This window comes from Lissotriton helveticus, chromosome 7 (assembly GCF_964261635.1).
Source record: "Lissotriton helveticus chromosome 7, aLisHel1.1, whole genome shotgun sequence".
Taxonomy (NCBI): domain Eukaryota; kingdom Metazoa; phylum Chordata; class Amphibia; order Caudata; family Salamandridae; genus Lissotriton; species Lissotriton helveticus.
Genome location: NC_136068.1, coordinates 628,032,956 through 628,054,861, shown reverse-complemented (window position 1 = coordinate 628,054,861; position 21,906 = coordinate 628,032,956). Strand labels below are relative to the sequence as shown.

The window sequence follows — 21,906 nt, the reverse complement described above, 5'->3', positions numbered from 1 at the left end:
AATGGCAGCGAGACGGGATCAGGCAGCCATCGGCTCTGCTGTCCAAGCCACGCCCCCAAAATAATGTTCTAAATGATGATATGGCTATATATTAATTTCAAGGCCTCACACATCTTTCCTCATATCACACTTATCCACTCCTTATCCTAGTACATCCCAAAACATTACCTTAGTTCCATTAGGTTTCTGCCACATCAGTGGGGTCACCAGGCATATGTTAGTGGGGTAGGCTTGTTGGGCTTTTGAATGGGGTGTAGGGGAATTACATTAAATGACCCTGAAGGTAATTGGTCATTACTGTGTTTTCTTGTTTTCCTTCCACCATAACCTTTTTGGAACAGATTAAAAAATAGTAAGGGGCGGTATCATATGCATACACATTGCCATGGATCTCCTGACAAAAAGAATGAACATGTATGTTTGAAGATTCAATGAGGAAACGTCTGGCATGAGGATTGGTACATGTGACTGCTATCCATATTTTCAACATGGCCGCATTCCTATGGGAGGCCATCATGGAAGAATCTTTTTCTCTAGCCCACAGCAAAGTTTACTGTATGGTTGAGTAATACTGGTGTTCCACTGTCTTCCTTAAGAATTTCAGCAACTTATCTCTCCAGCTCCTGAATTTCAACTGAAATTCCTCTTATTCACACTTTATGTTTGTCTGGATTCATTTTCGTATTGGGCTTCCTTCAGCTCTGAACATCTTTGGTGAATTCTGAGTGACTGAACACATAAGGAGAGTTCTGCTTGCTCATAGGCATGATCACTCATGGAAGATTTCAGTTCCTCTTCTCACCTTCCTATCTACATGTTTCCTAAGCTTAGAGAAAGATGCATCCAAATCAGACAGAATTTCCAGGAAGCCTTTCCTCAGTTCTGCCAATGAGGTTGTCCGATCAGTCCTGAGAACTGGAGTTGTGTTGGTCCACTATTTTGGTAATATGACTCTAAACCTTCTCCTTCATATTGATTTGGGACTTTGCCATATTTGACTTTAATATCTTAAAAGTCCCTTTATTTTTACTTGATTCAGGGAGTGTCATTACGGATATGTTTGTTTTTTACTTTCACTAATGATTTAATGCTGAAATTACAGACATCTGTACGCAAGGGCTCCTCTATCGATACTCACAGCAACACCGTCAGATAGCAAGGAGAATGCCTAGCAAAGATAAACGTCCTTTAGTCAGCTGTAGTTTCTTCATTAGGGTGGGGTGAGGGGTGTTGCCCCCCACCCACTGTGCCACGCCAAACGTGAAAAATGAAATGGCAATGAAATTATTTCATTGCCATTTTATTTTTCACTATAGAGTGCCGCAGCTGCCAGCCTGCCCGAGCCAGGAAAAAAGGGGGCATGTCCTCTGCTGCCGATTGGCACCAGAGGACTGGAGCAGTCACTGACTGGGAGCTCCAAAGTGCGCATGTCAGTTTGGCCGTCTGTCTTAGGCCGGCCAAACACACATGAGCACTTTTATTTCTCCAACCCAGCTGAGTAGCACAGTCAGGTTGGAGAAAAGCCACAGGTTCCCTGTGCTTGAGCGAGTATCAAGCCAGCCCGCTCAGGCCAAACCAGGCGAATCTCTTATGATGGCATGAGAGCAGCGTCTGGATTAGGTGGGGAGCCTGTGCTGAGGTCCATGGGCTGCCGGGAGGTCAGGGGAGAGCTGGAGAGGAGCGGCAAGGCAGTGTTAGCGCAGGTAAGTCTTTATTTATTTATTTATTTGTATTCCCCTAAACCACTCCCAACTACTGTCCCTTCCCGTCTGCCTCTCTACTTTAGATTGGTGGTGGCTGCCACTGCATAGAGTAACGATCTGGTTAGCCAAAGGCACTCCCTACCTCTTTCATGGGGTCAAGTAGTAACCAGACAGGAACATGATGGTGCCCCACTTCAAGTGTCTTTCAGTGGTTAATTTGTAAGCAAATAAGTGCCGGGTCTCTTGTCAGGAGGCAGCTTGCACCCGCCAATTTCTCCTGTTACGTCACATAAAACAGAGCCAACTACACACCATGAAGTGGGGAGAGGATATGGCGTAATGGCCAGAGCTGTTGACCTCGAAGCTGGGGAACCAGGTTCGAACCTCGGCATCAGCTCAACATCCTGTAATTCAGGGCAAATCACTTACATTTCCCTTGCCTACCAAAAATGAGTGTGTCCTTTACTGGTGCTCATGAAACTATAGCACTGAGGTTGATGATTAAGTGCTGGTGCTGAGCACCGGAAATCACCGGCTCAAATTAAGCACTGGTGTCTTTCATGATCCTGGCACCCACTGGTCACAGGAAGCAGAAGAGAATGGGTCTCCGCAGAGGGAAGGCAGTAGTATCCCAGTTCAGTCAGGAGGGCTATAAAATCCCCTTATGTATATCAGTGTAATAGACAGTCAAAGATTTACTTTGGAACTTTGCAACTTCTCAAATGCGGGGGCCACAATCTTGTAAGCATGGCTGTGGTAGGTGAATGTGATTCAGGCTTTCCACTTTTTTTGTAGTTTGTTCCTGCAAGAATTGGCCTAATGTTATAGCTTTATAATACATGGGATTCTGTAACCCCAATTTAAAGATCAGTTTTGACTTCTTTATAATCGGCGATTTGTGACGCACCTAGTCGCCGATTATAAAGAAAAGACGTCAGAACTCAGCTGTGATAACTGATTGCAGTTGAGTTCTGATGCCACAATGCATACTGCGTCAGCCAGCCAGGCACAGCTTAAGGATTTTGGGGGCCCTGGGCCTAATTAATTTTAGGGGCCCCTGTTCAGAACAGCCTTGGATTTATGATCCCATTTCAGGTTTTTCATGCCCTATTTGGCCAGGTCAATGGCAGTGCATAGGACACTGGTTCAAATTGTAAATGTGTTTACATCTTATATTCAGAGATAGTGCAAATAATCTCTGTGATACCATCCACTTTCTCATTTGTGATGTCCTGTTTTGTTCTAGAAAACTTTTTTATGGACGTTCCATGAAACGTAAACACATTTCTCTGCAAAATGTCTGTAATGGCCTCTCACACATCACCCACATTAAAAAATAAATTAAAGGAGAACTGTATTTCAAAGATCTGTTTAAAAGGTATTCCAGGTCATCTGGGCAAGGCTCTCTGCAGAACAAATGTGGCTCTACACGGGCCCCCTGAAAGGCAAGGCCCTGGGCCAGAGCTCACTTTGCACATGCCTTAAAACTTCTCTGGAGCCAGCAGCCCTGGAGCAAGGCAGGCCAGGTCACAGAGCATAATTAATGCAGCTATTTAAAAAAATAAACGAAACATTGTTTGTATTACTTTTTTTGTTGAGCAGGATGGAGATATTTATGGCAAAATGTTTATATTTTACACTCCTTAGGTAATGATAGAAAATGTGTCATCTTTCCGCATGTTTCTACGCATTCCAAGCTGCAGTGGCTTTCGGATTTTTTTTTACTGACTTGTATTCAACTGATTCTAATATCTTTTCGCAACAAAAATGTAACAACTTTTTTGATGTGTTTAATTTTGCACTAGAGATTCTTTATTTATACTTCATGATTGCAACCATGTTCTCTCTTTCATATGAAAAAGATACGCACCCAGGGGCAGATTAACAAGCCCCTTGTGCCGCTTTTACGCCGCCGTTGCGTCACTTTTATAAAGCAGCGGCGGTGCAAAGCCAGCGCCATGCTGCGGAGAATTTACAACGTGACGCATCTAGGAGATGCGACACGTTGTAAATCCCTGTGCCACATGTAGGCGCTCCGGCACACGGGGGGGGCATTCTGGCGCAGGAACGCCTCCTAAAAGTGGCTGAGTCACTTTTAAGGCCATACTGCACTAAACCCTGCGCCTGCTTGAAGCAGGTGTAAGGATTGATGCAGCATGTTAGGGTTAGGCAACCCCCAAGCCTTGCTGGAGCTGCGCGTGCTTGCGACGGAACTCCAGCAATGCGCTGCCTTTAGATGGGGATGTGACACGCATCTGCCCATCCGTGCGCCACGGTGCGCCGCATTGTAAATGCGGCGCATCAGTGGTGGCACACGGGTGGGCAGATGCATTGCAACTCTTCTGGCGCATCCCTGCTGATTAGCAGAGATGCACCAGAAGTGGTAAATCTGCCCCCCAGAATGTAAGTGGTTTGTGGGAAAGGTGATGGTGTGGCCATGTATTTTATTGGACAAAGTACCCCCTGCGTACTTGATAATGATATTGCAAGTCACCTCGGAGTACCATGACCTTATAGAGGAAATCGGCCTTCGGCCTCGTTCCTTTATATGTTCATGGAACTCTCAGTAACTTGCAACATCCTTTCAATGTATGGCAGGGGGTACTTTATCCCATTTATTTTCTGCGCCAGGAACAAAGGCTATTGTACCAAATGTAAAGGTTTTCCATCATTGTTGCCTTAAAGAGGCAGAACAGTACTCGTGTACACCTAGTAAGTTAAGGTACAGCTGTTTGTTCATGTGTAGTAAATATTCATGTTCTGTGGGATGTTTTAGATTTATAACCGCGAGTAACCTTTTCCAGTGTCTATATAATATCTGCAACATATAACCGAGAGAGCACAGTAGAAAACCTGGCAATGTGTGTTTCTGCTTCCCTCTCATTTACATATTAGATTTAATGACCTACATGCTGTAAAGTGTTATACGTTTTTAATTGGCCCATCTGTCATTCTACTCTCTTGCATTCAGCGTAGGCCTTTTATTGCCAGAGAGGCAATTCATGGAGGTTAGCAGACAGTGTCAACCATTTTTAACACAGTCTTGGCACTTTATAACATATGATGTGCTTCAACTCATTGGGGTACCTGTCCTGCTTTTTAAAAAGAAGTCTTCATTTCTTTCTCCTTCATATTGCTCTGTGTTCATCATTTTTGAGGTCATTTATTAAGGGGTCAGAGGAACATCTGTATTCTGGGTCTCTTCCTGGAAGCCCATTTTATGAGCATCAGTAAATGTTTGGCAGCACTTTAGCTAATGACACGAACAATACAAAATATGTAATTTACTAATGGCAGTAACAAATGCTGCATGACAGGACTCGACAGTCAAAGCTTGGGGATGCTGTCAGATATGGGTATAGTCTCAAGGAACTCCATCTTGAAATGCCCACAGTGTGATGGTAGTGGGGAGGAGGGAATCAGGCCTTAAAGGGGCAGGTCATAGAGAGGGGGCATGGCTTTTACTCCCCCGCCCTCCTGTGCACTGGATAAGAATGCACCCCTAACCTGCCCCTTAGTAAAATCAGAGTTAGTTTCGAGCCACCTGGTAGGTCATGGGGAGGGTTTACAACTTTAAATGGTCTCCTGCGAAGGAGTGGGATATCCACCCTGCTCATGGGAGCCATCTTACTGCTCACCTTGTGATACTGTGACACAGGGCTTTGTATGAGTTGGAAAGTCTGAGCATTTACAAATATACTCTTGTTTGTCCGGCTTCCTCTCACAGATTGGATCCTATTTTGGGTCTGAGCTCTGCGCAGTGGACTTGGATGGTGACCAGGAGACAGACGTCCTGTTAATTGCAGCTCCCCTATACCATGAGGACCGGCACGGCGGGCGGGTCCACGTTTGTCCCTTGACACAGGTGAGTGGGTCGAGGGCAAGATTGTTTACTGTGAGGCGACACTGGTGCACAACTCAACGGACTACATTTCACAAGAGCTTGAGGAAACAACACAATTTATCTTGGTGATTGCACCTTTAATTTCTGCTTTATCACCCTGCTCGGTGAACAGAATTGAAAAGTGTGTCTTTTGATGCTAGATTTATGGTCCATGGCCAATGTACCTGGGTGCATGTTCCCACATGCCACTGGCAGTTCTGGTACTAAATAGGCCTGGGCAAAATGTTTATTAACCTGGTAGAATTTACAAAATTTGCGAATTTCACTTGATATGTTTTTGCTGAATTTTTGGCCAATGCAGACATGTTCACGCAGAAAATCTCCCTTTAGAGTTGTTTTCTGGTCAAAAGAGTGTTTGCCTACCATCTTGCATGATTTTTTTTTTACATGAGGTATTCCTTTTTTTGTGAAATTTTTACTTTTCGTGTAATTGATCATGATTATGTGAAATGTTGAAGGAAAAAGTTGGACTATTCTAAATAACTTTGAATAACTTTACCTAATGTTTTCAAATTCAATTAATGATTTAAAGGCCTTATTAAATGATTCTGCATTCTTTGTTCATTAGAAAGATAAATAGCCACTTTGGGGTAAAATAGACAAGACAAAGGGGCTCAGGGACGTCTAGTCTCACAAGACCCTGCACATACACAAGTGATAGCATGATTCTAGAGATATAAGAGCGATCTGAGGAATAGAGTAGGGCGAGTTCATATTTCCCCCTAAAGTATTATCTGCAAGCTTGCAGCTCGACTGGGACCAATGGTAATTATTTATCAGAACAGAAGGCTAGCTTTTTCTAAAGCTCCTTATGGCAGCCCGCCTTGTTCTGAATCTGACAGACCCCTCTTTGAGAAGTCACCAATCTTTTCCTAACCATATTAGACTGACGCAGCCCTGTCTAGTACAGAGACTGATCATGCTCTGAAGTTTCCATCAAGCACTAGTCCTGGATCAGGACTGTCTCTCTCCTCGTAGCGCTACGTAAATGTTCCTTATGGTTTATTACTTTAATCTTCGTTTATCACATTTTATCAAAAACATCTTTATTCAACTCGTAATGAAAATAAATCATTTGTTATTCTCTGTTCATCTTGTTTGATTTAAATCGTGGTGTTCTTCATTAGATATGCATGAATGTGCATTAATGATTCCCAGTGCATGTTAGTGTCCCTTAAATTCCGCAATACATTTCGGAGAACAGCAATACAATTTATAAACCTTAAAAACACTGATATACATCTAGTAATCAACAGAATCAGAATTGCAGAAGAATCATAGCGCCTGGATACCCTCACAGGTGATTAGCCGTGCTGTACAAATCCTGAATGATTGATTTCTTGAACAAAACCTTCATGTTGTCATCAGGGATAAATTCATTTGAAACCATAACAAAGATTCCTATCTTTTACGATGTATGTGGTTTGTATTAACTCATGTTTTTACATATCAAACGGGTGGAATTAGTTGTACAGAGAATTAAGAAACGCCTCATAAACGTAACTTCTTCTAAATACATACATTACTGCAGTGGTTCGTTAAGGTTAAACATGTACCAGTCACTGAATAATGCTTCAATGAATATAACAGCTTTATCAAAATTACTCAGTGTGACCCCGCACGTGGATGATTAACATAAAAAAGAAAATAACAGAGAGAAAGGCTCCATGTTACTATGTAGACATTAAAGATGAGGAACATTGCACTAATTTGTCGAAAACTCATAGTAGGTTATCACCCGGTCGTATTGCGCTTGCTGCATTTTGAGTAAAACGTTAATTGGAAAATCAAAGTATTAGGGAGTAGTCATTGTTGTGCTATGAATACTTCTTGCCTCACTGTATGCACCACTGCTTGGAGATTGGTTTCTTTATATTGTTATATATAAAACTGAAAAATAAAAATAAAAGATTTAGGAATTTGTATCTCTCCTAACGTCTCAAACACATGATAAAATTAAACAAATGGTAAACTGAAAGCATCAGAGGTTTAGAGTGTCTGAGTCACGTGCCTCTTGCCATTTTGTACAAAAGTAGAGCAACCATGTTTCTATTTCATGCAAGCGGATGGGTGCATGAAAATCAAAATAGGACTGACTCATGCCGAGGCTTCGATCACCATGTTTGACACAAAACCTCACTGTGTTGGGTGGGTCAGATTGAAAATGTCCTAGTTAGGGTGAAGGAAAATTTCAATTCTATTAAGGACACAGAGGCGGAGATTCTGCTTTGACTTTCTATAGTTTCTCACAACAGCAAAACAAAAAACTACATATCCTATGTCAACAATGTAAAACCATGACACGTGAGCTGTTTAACCAATCACAATGATCACAACTGTATCTTTTTAACCAATTATAATGTCCACACCAGTTTATAACGGGGCCTTATGCTCTGCTAGTTCTCTTTCTTTTTGCGAAAGGTAGCTGTAGAATCTCCTCACTGGGTTGTTGATGAACCTCATTGCTTCTCTTTGTTAGTTGAAAGAACAGAAAATAATTAACCTGCCATTCATATTTGATATAGATGAGATAAAAAACATTTTTGATAAAATCGTAACACTTAAGACTTAAGAATAGTCAAGCTCATAAAAACTGGTACTTATGAAAGAATACATATGGTGATGTCAGTCGTGATCTGCTTCCTTTACGGAAGGGTTTCGTCATGAAAGGGTGGGATAATCTTCGTCTCCATGTCCTTAATAGAATTGGATTTTTCCTTCATGGTAGCTTGGAAATTTTTCATTCTATGTCAGGACCCGGAGGCCCGATTATGCTTCTTCAAAACATACTTACTTCCACTGAGGCTAGCTGAGAGACTGGCTTGAAGTAGAACCTCTTAAACATGGAACCAGAAGACCAATTTGCTGTTTGCAATATATCTTCCAATCGAATACCTAATTTGTACGCTTTTGATGATAGTACACTCCTGGCCAAATTGGTCCCAAGCATGGAAATATCGATGCCGGCTTCTTGCATCAACAATCTTATCTATCTAGCCGTAGTGGGTGAGAAGATCGCTTGATGTGCTTTTGTAATTGCGAACAGCAGTTGTTTCACTCCTCTGGGTTGTAACTCCTGCGACACACTCTCATATTCTTAAAAACGCTGCACCACACACAACTTGAATGAATCTGGGAACGCGGGATACAATACCGACTGCGTATTAGTTTTTGTACGGTTGGAAATAGAAAACATAACTCCCTCTGGAGTAAAAGACCTACCTGTTAGATCCAAGGCATGGATGTCTGATACTGTTTTGCATGATATAAGGTATAACAACATGGCCACTATGGCAAAGAGTCCCTTCCTAGAGAGGTCATCATTATATCTTAAAAAAAATTGGCACCAAACATATCTCATAAATAATCGTTGCACTTTATTGACATCCCAGTTCTGAGTGTCCTTAGGTTTTGGAGGATTAGCCAGCCTGATACCTTTCGTTAGCTTGCATATTAAGGATTCATAAACCTTTGGTTTTACCTGCAATTGGAAGGTGTCCAGCTGAAATGGCAGGCTGAGTATGCTCTACCTACCTCTCAACTCAGCCAAAAAATGTAAAACATGTACAACATCAGACCCTATGGGATCAAAGTGTCGCTCCACACACCAGCTGCAGACCATGTCGACTTGTATAGTTTATGAGTCGCTGATGCCCAAGCTTGTGACATAAAAGTGGAAGCCGATCCAAAAGGCCTGGCTCCATTGTCACATGATATTCTTCAGGCCATCAAGGTCAGTAGATCTTCTTTGCTCATTAGATGGATTTTCCCTCCCGGTCCTTGTAAGATAACTTGAAATGTTTGAAGAACTACAGGACAGTCGATTGACATCTCGAGGAGAAGAAGGAACCAAGCCAGGGATCTCCACAGCAGTCATCAGAATTAACTCCGCTCACTAATGTCCGGCCTGAGTTACCACTCTGGTGATAATGATGAATAGAGAGAAGGCATAATTCAGTCCTTCGCACCAATCATGAAGAAAAGCATCTACTGCAGAGATTTCTAAGTTTAGTCTCCTGCTGAAGAACTGAGGAACTTGTGCATTCAATCTCGAGACAAACAGATCCCTGATTGGCAAGCCTCATTTCTTGCAAAGAAGATAAAAGATCGGAGGATGAAGACTCTAGTCACGGGGGTCCACCAGAAAATGCGAGTTCCAGTCTGCCACTGTGTTGGCAGTGACCAGAAGGTGGATTGCTGATATCAAAATCTTGTTGTCCAGACAGTAGTGCCAAAAATCCTTGGATATATCCACCAGAGTCCAAAATCTAGTGCCCCCCAGTTTGTTTACATGCTGTACCGCTGAAATGTCCATTCTCAATAAAATAGAACACCTCACTCATTCCTTCACGAGCCTGCCAATCGCGAAGGACTCCACCAGCAGCTCAAGGCAATTTATATGTAGGTTGAGCCCCTCTTGGGACCAACGCCCCCTTGTTGAGACATTCTCCAAGCCGGTACCCCAGCCCCAGCGGCCGCAAATCTGTCGGCCATTCCATGTTTCTGTCTGGTTCAGTCACCAGTTCATCTCTGTCCCGCCTTCTTCTGTAAAGGTTACTTTCTCCTATAAGATGCTCCTCTATGAAGATGATAGCGCTTCAGCCATTGTAGTGCCCTGTAGTGCAACGGTCCAGGAAAAATGGCTTGGATCAAGGGAGACAAAAGCTCCACTATCCATGCCAGCTGGCATAGGTAAATGCATTTGGATGATATAAAGGTGCTCAATCACTCAGAATTTGGTCATGGGGAGCTCCAGGGTCACTGCCAGTGTATCGATTGTGAACCTGAGGAAGTCCATCCTGTGCTTTGTCAGAATGTCTGACTTGGAGTTGATGATATGGAAACCCAAGTCCTCCATCCATTGGACTGCCATCTGGGCTTGATGCATGAGTGTATCCCTATCCTGGGCCATGCGAATCGGTTTCCAAATAAATGATAAACCTGCACCCCTGCAGTCAGGCTACCACTGGTCTGAGAAGCTTTGAAAAGCACCACTGGGCAGGATCCATATTTGTGATCTCCAAAGGAATTGAACAATCCTTCAATGGGGTGGATAGATGGAGACCACCAGATAAGAGTCTAGGATGACCAGTCAGTGCTTTTGTCTGAGGGGATCCCTAAGAAGACGGATGCCCTCCATTTGAAGTGATAGTACACTAATGAATCGTTGATTTCTTGCAGATTAATTACTGGCTGCGCACCTTTGTCTTTCTTGTTTACAATGAAAATTTGCTCAGAAATCCCCTTGGATTGAGAAAGGCTCATTCTATGGCCCTTTGGCTTCTATATTGTGAATCTCCAAGTCTATGAGGCTGGAAACCTCCTCTAAAAAGGAAAGGAGCAGCGGTCTGTAGGGCGGTTTTGCGGTACACCAGAATTCTATGTGAAACCCTTGTACTGTCTGAAGGGCCCATGCATCTGAGGAAATCTCCTCCCACTTGTTTTGACATTTTTCTGTTCTGCCTCCAGTCTTACCATGGAAGAAAATTTCGCTCTTACCTGAGGAGTTATTTTTTCCCCTGCCACCGCCTATGGAGGCGTGTCCTCAGCCAATCTATTTTTAGAGCGGTATGACTCCTCTGGTTGTTACATTCGGAAAGTCTGGGGCCTTGGTTTCTGCAGAAACCCTGGTGGAATAAACAGCTGGACGTACAGGCCCATCCTCGCCTGGCCACTAAAAACTCTAGGGTTGAACACCTTTTTAAGTGAGGCCTGTGCCTTAGATAAGGTTATGAAGGTCTGGACAAATTTTACCAAATCTATGACAGAGGCGTCTCCAAATAATTGGTCTTTGGCGTCAGGGCCTGCCTCCGTAGGGGCCAGCTCTCCCAGTTTAAGATCCAAGCAAAGGAGGAGAGAATGTCTCTGCTCAGTGGATAACACATAATTGACATTGCCCAAAAGCCACGCTGCCCTCTGGGTACAACCCGTGAGAATCTCTGGATCAACCAGCTCTCTTGTGCCTTTGGGGTCTTCTGTCATTTCCATAATTGTTATGATTAGTCTGGCAATATCAAGCGAATTGTCCAGGCACAAGCGCCAAGACCTAGCTATACCCCTCTTGCGGTCTTTAATACATTGCCCATGAAGGTGACCGTGGTGGCATCCATTTCAAGGGGTGGCGGCAACCTTACCTTCTATGGAGGACCTTAAGCATTTCACTCATAATTGTTACCTTTTTAACCAAGCGGTGACTGAGGTGACTGAGGTGTTGATTCAGGTAATAACCCACCTTAGAAGATGGTTCCTATTCCGAGGAATGGGGATGTTGATATCCTCTGGATCAAAAAGGCCACTAGACAGCTTCCGGTCAATGGGGTTTGTGACCTTATCGGTTTTGAGTTTATTTTTGAACTCTCAGATTGATGCTAGTCTCTTGAATGATTGAATGCCTTGTCCAAATCAAAGGAGGAGTGGGAGTCCGTGTCATTATGCTCCTGATCTTGGTCTTGATCAAACCGTCTGTAGGAAAGAGGCCACTAAGACCCTTGCCCCCCTGGGAAAGGTCCACTTGGGTGGTTTATAGGAGGTGGCATAATTTTTTGAACATCCCCGCCAGCGTTTTAGAGGGCAGGAAAGCCTGGACCCCGATGGGGGCCTCAACTACACCCAAAAGTTGTGTCTGAGGCATTGCACCTTTAGAAATTTTAAGGTTCTTAGCGGAGGTGCCTTGCACTTTCTGTAAGATTAACATCATTGCGTCATTTATGGACTTAGAGACAGCAAGGTCTCTCAGTTCTGCAAATTCACGGTCAAAGGTCATCTGCCTTATTGAGTTAGAAAAAACCTAGCCCCCAAGCTCCAAATAATTACATGGGGTAAAAAACGACTGCAAGGGACGTACTGCGCGAAGGACTGTCACTAACACAGTGCTTGCCCCTGTAATAGTTTTAAATGAGCATGTTGGCTGATTCAAAATGCCGCCATGACTCATCAAGCAAAAGAAATCGAGACCCATACAAGCACAAGCACTATGAAGCTATTCTTCACACTCAGGGCAGCCACGCTGCTGAAATGAACAATATCACTCTAACATCCTTCCCACCTTATTCTGCAGTCGCCGCTGGGGGAAGGGGGCACTGAAGGCAGATGGGAGAGAGATTGAAGATACTCTGACCACGCTTCCCTCACCAATATGGAGGCGCGTGAGGCATGGCTCCACACAGTAAACTGATACGTTTTAAAAATACTAACAAGAATGGCCCAGGGGGCAACACTAACCGGTGCCGGGCCCCCAAGACAGGTGCGGGCCGGTTCTGACCAGTGCCAGGCAGCTCCAGCTGTGACGCCACAGTTTTGAATTTTCGCGGGCGAGATGCCCGAGATAGGTGATTGGCCAATGGGGGTTAGGGGGGGGGAAATGGTCGGTTGCGGGGGCAGCCAGGTGAGGATAAAAGTGGGAAGGCATCCCCACACAGTTACCTGTTTTTTCCTCACCTGGCTGCCCCTGATGCCCTTATTGCTGTGCCCGCGCCCTGACCTGGCAGCTGCTAAACATGGCAGTGAAGCTGCCTTTTTTCTCACCCTCCCATCCCCTTGGACAGTCTCTTTTTGCGGGGCCGGGAAGGAGTCATGTTTGGTCCCAAAACAGGTGGACAACCTTGGCATCAGTAATTGAAGTGCCGGCGAATTCTGAATTAGGAAGCCTTTGGCTTAAAACCGGGGCTGGGTTTGTCGAGTGTGTGTAGAGAAGGGGTTAGGACTCCTGCTACAGCGATTGGCCCTAGCCTCTCATGGTACTCCATTACAAGGCCCCGGATAATTTTGGGGGTTGGCGTCTGCGCTAGGGGACCAATGTATGACCCAGTTGCCCAGGCCCATCCCATTGGGTGCCAGAGGGGGATACCTTCTTGGGTTGGCTCTGACACAGTATGTGGGGGTCCAGTTTTCATGCTGGCCCACGCTCCCTCTATTTTGAGGGGCAGGGGCAGGGGAGTTCTCCTTGTGCTATGCAACTTGCATTATGGGGACCACGGTCCCGAATCCTTTGGAATAGTCAGTGCCATGGTCCCTGGGGGGTGGCTAGCCATGTCTCCTTTTGAGAACCTGTTGCTAGGAGATGACATGTATTAGTTCCTCTAATCAAAGGATTCTTGATGTAAATATTGTAAATGTCAAGTGAAAGTTTGGATAATGGAATAATTCTGTTGATATAAAATGTCGTGTTCATGTTGATTGTAATAAATACGGCCTGAGAATTGTATATTCTCTAAAGCAGTGATGATGTCTGCGTGTCTCTGTCTCCTCTAAAGGAATCCCCATTTGGGGGAAGGGATGATTTGGGTAGGTCTCGGGCCGGTCCCTCACCTGTAGACTTGGTAACACTATAAGCACTAATGTGCCCAGACAATAATAATGCCTGTGTCAGACAGAATTAATAAAAAAGAGCAAGCACTTATTTGAGGCTGCCGTGAGCAACAAAGAAAGAGGACTAGCAGAGGATGAGGCCTTGTTATATTCGGCTGTGGTCATTATGATGGGTCGAAGAGATATAGTTGTGATCATTATTATTGGTCAAACAGCTCATATGTATGGTTTTACATTGTAGACATGGAATAAGCAGTTTTTTGTTTTGCTGGTGGGAGAAAATAGAGAAGTCAAAGTACAATCGGGCCTAAGGCTCCTGCCATAGAATTAGTGATAATCAACATAGGACAAGCATTTTCAACCGCCATATTAGAGTTTCAATAATTAGGTGTTACTGTAACTGGGTTAAGCATTAAATATGAAGGTGCCATGTTAGAGTGTAAGGCCAGTACAAACATTGCTAGCTTCCACAATTAGAATTTTCAAATCTGTTAAGGACACAGAGGTGAGGTCTATGCTTCTTTAGCTTTTCTGCATATTTTCACAGCAGCCAGTTAAAACAAAGTAAACTTAAAACTACATTTAGCATGAACAGTTTGATTGCATTATTCATTGCAAGCTTCAATTAACATGAAGCTAGTCCTTTAAGTGCTGTCAGCATTATTTTGATTCCTCTTTCTTTGTCTTTATAATTGATATAACACATCTTTTCCAGTCATTCAACCACCATTCAAATTAGCTTAACCGTGTCCAAAGTTCGAACAAGGACCAACTTGTTCCAACACTGATCATATCAACTTCCATTTAGAGCCGGAAAGAACATCTCCTCCTATGTGCGGTGCCGTGGGTCCATCAAAAAGGAGTGGAAGTAATCTCATTGATCATAATCTTCAACCTGCTCCTGCGTTGAGAAATCCCATCTCAGCTATGATTCTGATAGTTTCCTGCAAACAAACAATGGAAAGCCATAACCCCTGCTCCCTTGAGTTGTGCACTTGAGTAACTTTACAACATAGGGTGGGTAGAAACATAACAAAACAGTACAGCATATGATATCTTATAACATCATACCACAATATCCCGATTACATCCATATGTTAGGGTGGGATAATTCTTGCTTCCCTGTCCTTAATATAATTAAAAGCTAGATTTTTTTAAATTCTATGTAAGGATTGAAGGCTCTGATTACTCTTGTTTAAAGCTGTTTAAAGCTATGCTACAACCACTGATGTAACATCCACAATTGGTTTGTAACAGAAAGTTTTAAAAGTGGATTATGAGGACCAATCTGCTGCCCTCATAATGTCTTCTAGTCGGGAACCTAAGGCATATGACTTTAGTGCTGTTGCTCCCCTAGCTAAGTGGGCCCCAAATTCGAGACATCTATACCTGCTTCTGTTAAAAGCCAATGTATCCATCTGTCTAGCGTTGTCACTGCCACAGGTTACAAGGTTTTTGTAAAGCAATAAGCAATTGACCTCTTGGGTCCTTCCTCAGCTCACTAGTACATGGTACATACTCCTTCAAACAGTGTACCACATACAACTTTGTGTTGTTTCGGGAAGGCTAGATATGAAACCGATCAGGTACTGAACTTTGTACATTTAGTAATAGCAAAGGAAACTCCTTTAGGAGCGAATACTCTACCTGACAGGTTCAGAGCATTGACATTTGATGCTGTCTTGCAGGAAATCAAACATAGCAACATTGTATGTTTAGCCGAGAGTTGCTGACATGATAAATATCTGTTGTCTGTCCATTATTGCAAAAATCCTGAGAACCTCATTTACTTCCCATAAAGTTGAATACCTAGGTTGTGGCAGCTTTGACACCCTAATACCTCTCATGAGTTTGCATATCAAGGTATGTTCACCAATTGGTTTCCATTCAAGCGGAAGGTGCCCTGCAGATAGGGCTGATGTGAAGTTATTTATCGATCTCTAAGCCACCCTATAAGCTGTCAAGACTGATAAGAAATTAATCACCAGAAAGCAGTCTGCTCTACACGATCAGCACTCCATTTGTTACACCAACCACACCATCTCCTCCATGCTGAAGCATAGTGTTTAAGGGTATTTGCATACCAGTTTTGCTTGGTGTAGAAAGGAGCTTGTTGCGAAAAGCCTGGCAAACTCCATCTGTCCCTGAAACTTTCCACGCCACTAACATGATTTGCCCTGACAGGATCAACAGATGAGGAAGGCCCACTGGGTACAAAAATAGATTCTGACAAACTGGGACTTCTTTTGGTCGAAATTCTAGAACCACAGGGAACCATGGTTGTGTCTTCCCCATCGGAGTCACTAGAACGATCTCTGCTGTCTGTTGTCTGACATGAGATAGGACTCTGGGGATCATTATGAAATGGGGAAATGCATATCCCTGGAATTGAGACCAACCCTGGGGGAAAGTGTGACATCCGTCGCCTGCTCCGTCGTATCCGGGCACCAACTGAAGGATATAAGTATTTGACAATTGAGCCGGAATGAAAATAGGTCCACTTTGCAGGGCCCCAAAGGCTGTTGAGGAAATGTAACATCTTTGGGTGAAGCCTCCAGTCACTTTTGTCTATGAGATAACAAGAATGCCAATCTGCTATTTTATTCTTCTGATGTGGAAACTATTCTGCGGTGACTGAAATTCGATGAAGATGGCAAAAAGGCCAAAAATCCTTGCCCATCTCAATAAACTGGATTTTTGTTTTGCCCAGTTTGTAGACATATCACACTGCTGATAAGTTGTCCATCTTCCCCAGGATGCAATAGTTTATCTTCAAGAGGAATAGACTTTTGATTGCAAAAGAACCCACCAGAAGCTCTAGATAATTTATGTGGTGATTTAGCTTTGACTCCGATCGTCGACTCCCTGTGGAGACTGGGTCACATCTCCCTCCCTAGGCTCATCTGCTGGCATCCAATTCCATAATGATGGGGAGTTGCCAAAAAAATCCAGGAATCCATGTGGTCTAGCCACCATGCCATCTCTGTCTTGGCTTCCTCCGACAAGCTGATTTGATCTGCATACAAATTCCTTTCAGCAGATGTCGAATCTTCAACCTCTGTAGGGCTCTGAAGTGGCCCAGTAAAGAAAGCCTGTATCGAAGATGCCTGAAGGCCCACAATCCCGGCTAATGAGCAACATAGAACTTGATGGGAAGAGAGAAGCAGATAAGAGAGATAGCTAGAAAAAGCATGCACTCGTGTGGAGTGCTTAACCAGAAATAAAAGTAGTTCCCTGAAGCTGAGCTATGGAAGGGCACAAGTTTGGAGGGTATGCTCCATGGGAGGGATAACCATAAGATGGACAAGGAAGTCATCGAATAAGAAACAAGCAAATGAGAGTGACATTAAAGACAACCAATGTTATAAATAAGCAGATATAAACTAACTAAAGGATCTTGGTAGTCTGACAATGGCTTTTTGGACAGCCAGGCAATGCTGGTAGGCTAAACATAAGAAACAGGCTTGGCCTTCTTTTGTGATACATTTATGATGAGACAAGTAACATTAGTAGTCACTAGGTGATACCTTGAATTGAAGCTTTGTTGTGAATGTTTTACAGGACTTCGTTTTTATTTTAAAGAAAGTGCTTACACACCAGACAGCATACCTGTCAACTAGTTATCTCTCAAATGAGGGCATATTTACACGTTAGCGAGATCGGTTCTATTAAAATGGGCAGAGAGAAATGCATGTTTGAGGCTGATGCAGGTTTGCAAAGAGAGTGACCTAGTGAAATTCTATGAGTCAGGTCATCTTTTAGGATGGTATTTATTATTCAAAAGAAGGCACACCTTCTAAATGAGGGTGAGTTGACATATATTAGAGAAGGGCCCCATTAGACCTTAGTGACTGGGCTCCACAGAAATCACTTGAAAGGCCTCTTGGAAAAGTGTTTTGGTAGTGGTAAAGGGGTCTTTACCTTTCTCTCAGTGCAAAATCCTGTCTGAACATAATCATATAGCAACACACAAAAATGATGGACGGAATGACGAGCATTTCATCCCTCATCTTTTTGTGTCTGAATAAAATCATCTCTAGCTTAATTTCTGGTTATGTTCTGCTCCCTGATAGACAAAAGTCTTGTATATTCTCTGAATAGTAGGTCATTTTATAGTCAACAACAGAATCAGATGTGTATGTAGATCCTCACCAGGTTATACTTGTTTGGTCTGATAATGAGTATGTAAAACCTTTTTTTTCCTTCCTAGTGTATGTGATAATTACTTAGGCTTGCTGTTTGATGAGGGATGAGGTGGGCTTACACTGCAGATGAGATTTCATGAGCAGACTTCACCATTGTTCAACTTCTCTTCCAGGACATGGTCTCTTGTCGCTCTTTCCTGCGTGGTGAAGTGGGACATCCCTTTGCCCGGTTTGGTGCCGCAATAGCTACTCTGGCAGACCTAAACGGAGATGGGTTCACGGACATTGCCATTGGGGCTCCTCTGGAGAATGAGAGCAAGGGTGTGGTGTACATATTTCATGGTCGGAAGGGAGGTGTTGATCCCTCCTACAGCCAGGTAAGGGGGATGACGGTATAGAAGATGTCATATAGGGACTGGGGTTTTTGTCTTGCCTGAGGGAAGCATGTTTGAGAAGCCATCTTGTTCAATTAGAAAATGCAGTGGCACAAACTATGTTTTTGTCCTGCTAAGCTGTTCTATCATTTAATGGTGGACTGTAGAACATCTCAGCATTGATTATTGCCTGTGAAGAATATTCTCAAGGTAATGCAGGATCTGTATACCTTGAGTGCTTTGGCTGGTCCTCTGGGTGACTGACATTTCTGAAATTCAGTGCTCTGCCTTCATCTACTAGGCATGCACCTCACTTAGTAGCTTAAACCACAAGCTTCAAAATCTCCCCTCTGTCTGGGCAAGTCCCCATTTTTGAGGGCCAGTGGGGTTGACGATACCAGGGCCGGACTGGCTATCGGGCAGATAGGAATGCTGCTGAGCTGGGGGGTGATTTCGTTAATGGGGATCTGCGTGAGCTAAACGAAATATCGTTTTGCTTTCAGTATTTCGCAGCACACGCAGATCTCCATGGACGAAATCAGCCTCCACTGCAGTAAAATCAGGCAGCAGCTCGGCAGCATTCCTAACTGCACGGTAGCCAGTCCGGCCCTGGACGATACACAATTTTAAGTTTCCAGAATGGAACCAAGACTTCTCTCCTATGTTTAATGGAGATGATGCTGGTACATGGCATGCTTATTTGAACCCTCTCTCTCCCTACAATTACAGAACACTGACCTCGCTCTTCCTCTGCTTTTTCTCTTCTTATATGGACGCATGGTTACTGGCAGAGAATCAGTGGCTCACCAGGTCTGAAATTCTTTGGCCAGTCCCTACATGGGATCATGGACCTTGATGGAGATAGACTGACAGACATCACCGTGGGAGCTAGTGGACAAGTGGTCATTCTAAGGTAAGACCCTTTGTGTGCCGCCAGCAGTGGGTGCTTTGGGCGGATGGGTGGTTGAGGATTTCTATAGGTGGAATACAGCAAACTCAGTGAAGTAGCTTCAGTAGGGAGTATGATAAAATATCCCCTTTAGCATGGTCACTTTCATGTTTGCTGGATTTGAGTGCTATCTTTATTGGACTGTGAACACCGGGGCACTACTATCCAGTGCCCAGTGTATGTGCTCTGATCCCTAAAACATGCAGATATTGGCTTATCCTGGACTGGCATATTTAACTCGAATGGAATGCCATAGAAACTACACCCATGACATGGAAAGTTAAATGTCAGCTGTACACTGCAGCGCGTATTGTGCCATCCACTAGTATGACAAGGAAGACATGGCTTGAATAAAAGAATAAAGTGATTTAGTGACTTTCTCTTCTTAGACCCACTGAGTGGATTAAAAAAGAAAAGGAGCATTCAGTTCTCCAGTCAATTTCCTGCTTAGAGATACAATAAGGCAATACATGAATAATTGGCACATAGGATGTTGTACATTGTAGTTTATACACTTATTTCTGGAATTAATAGTTGTCATTTTTCAAGTTCCATTTTATTTAACAAAAACTATGGAGTTAAAACAGTACAATATTGCTGTGGCGCAGGTTCATATGCCCAATTTCTTTAACCCTTTTCATGCTGATGACTGAACCGCTCCGTCATCAGCTGCGGTGGCGCTGTGCTGATGACGGAGCGGTTCCGTCATGGCCCGGCCGCCACGCCTGCGCGGCGCGGATTCCGCGCCTGCGCTGGGCGTTCAATTGAGCGGACGGGACCATGACGGAACCGCTCCGTCATGAGCACAGCCCAACCGCAGCTGATGACGGAGCGGTTCCGTCACCAGCATGCAGCCACCGCGCGGCCGCCCCGCCCCCTTAGCGCTGCGGCGGAATAGCCGCCGCAGCGATGCGGTTAATTGAGTAATTAAAAACATTCTACACTTTGCAGACAGATTCGGGCAGTAAAATACAAGTTGAGAAACTCTTTCCTTGTGATAGTTGCAAAACCTACATGCTAATGAGGTCCTCTTAATTTCCCATACTCATTTGATTTCTCCTATATCAAAAGAGACCAGATCGACGTCGCAAATAATTTTTCCTTCAAGGCCAAAAATAGATGCAGCGTGGTATGCGCAGAAGTAACTTGTTGTATAGTTTTCTTTTACTAAAAAGGAGTGATCCCATAAAGCACATTTTCTGCGTTCTCTCACATGGGACTGTATTGAAATGTGTTTCTTCAACTATGTTTTAAGTTTACAATCTCTTGCTCCCATGGATTGACCATTTCCAACCCTTTAAAAATATATTCTTGTTGTCTTGCATCATGCTGTTTTAGCATTAATTATTATATTGTCAAATTCTTTGCATAGGATGCCTCTGAAACTTTTTGAAACTGCGTGTTTCACAATGAACCAATATTTTACTAGATCACCATTGACTCTGATATCTTGGTCAATTAGGCTGGATTCTAGACGGATTTGTACAGGGTTTGAAGATTGAGGGATATTACAAAAAATGGATCTAAACATTTTACTTTGCTCCAGGTCTAAGCATGTGTTAGGTCTATCAAGAAATGCTTCCATCGAGGAGCTTGGCGGGCATCCGAGATGGCCGCGTGAGCCCAGCGCTCCCCGGACCCCCGCCGCTCCCGGCTTAATATCCTGCTTTAATCCTGATTTCTTGCGAGGATTCATATAGAGGACGTTGGGCTGATCCACCTGGACCCTTCAGAAACTGATTTGGACATCGGGTGCCTGAATTATGTTCGATTGAACTTTTGGGCTCCGCCCCCGAAGTGCGCCCGGGACTGGGTGAGGTTCGGTGGCCGTCTTGGAGTTGAACAACAACGGCAGGGGGATTAGTCTTGTGAGTCCCCCTCTTAAGTTTCGGTTTCGTTTCTGCCTCGGACTGGGACATTGGTGAGAGGGTCGGGCCAGAGCTGCGGCCGGGACACACGTAGGTTGTCTGGCCCTTGGCTGCACTGTTCCTGGAGTGGGCTGCCTCTATCCTGGTGATACCCCTCTTGAAGTCCTTTGGTCCCGGGGCCTCCATTTCTGGTGCCCGGTCCGTCGACCCTGGTGACATTACTCGTGACGCATCTTCAAAATGGCGGGCAGAGGGGACCGAGAGACGCGCAAGACGAAGACACCTCTGCGCGGGGGTCCGGTTCAATCTAATGTTATGGATCGTTATACCCACTCTAAGGGGTCCCCCGGAGCTGCCCTGTCCGGTCCTACTGCGTTGGACCAAGTAACGGATGCGTCGACGGAGCCCTCCTTGCAGGACATCATGGGCGCCATTTCTGGCATGAGGGAATCCATAGGCCAACAGTACGAAACTTTGGCCCACAAACTTGACACTGTGGCAATTGAGGTGAATTTGATTCGAGCCGATCTCTTCAAGACGAACGAAAAGGTGAAGTCGTTGGATATCAAATCTTCCAGCCTCACGACGGACGTTTCTGATATTCAGACGGAGATTGGCAATCTCCGTAGGGTGAATGATTTCATGACCCGGCGCTT

At 44.2% G+C, this 21,906-nt stretch overlaps 1 protein-coding gene across 1 annotated transcript in view; it reads left to right on the top strand.

The window, feature by feature from the left end:
• The window catches only part of ITGAL (integrin subunit alpha L), a 453,229-nt gene that overhangs the window by 320,763 nt on the left and 110,560 nt on the right, over nt 1–21,906 (top strand). The window contains exons 13-15 of the mRNA XM_078652856.1: nt 5,431–5,568; nt 18,233–18,436; nt 19,225–19,346. Of these exons, the coding sequence (XP_078508982.1) occupies nt 5,431–5,568; nt 18,233–18,436; nt 19,225–19,346 (464 nt within the window). The remainder of the gene's footprint in view (nt 1–5,430; nt 5,569–18,232; nt 18,437–19,224; nt 19,347–21,906) is intronic.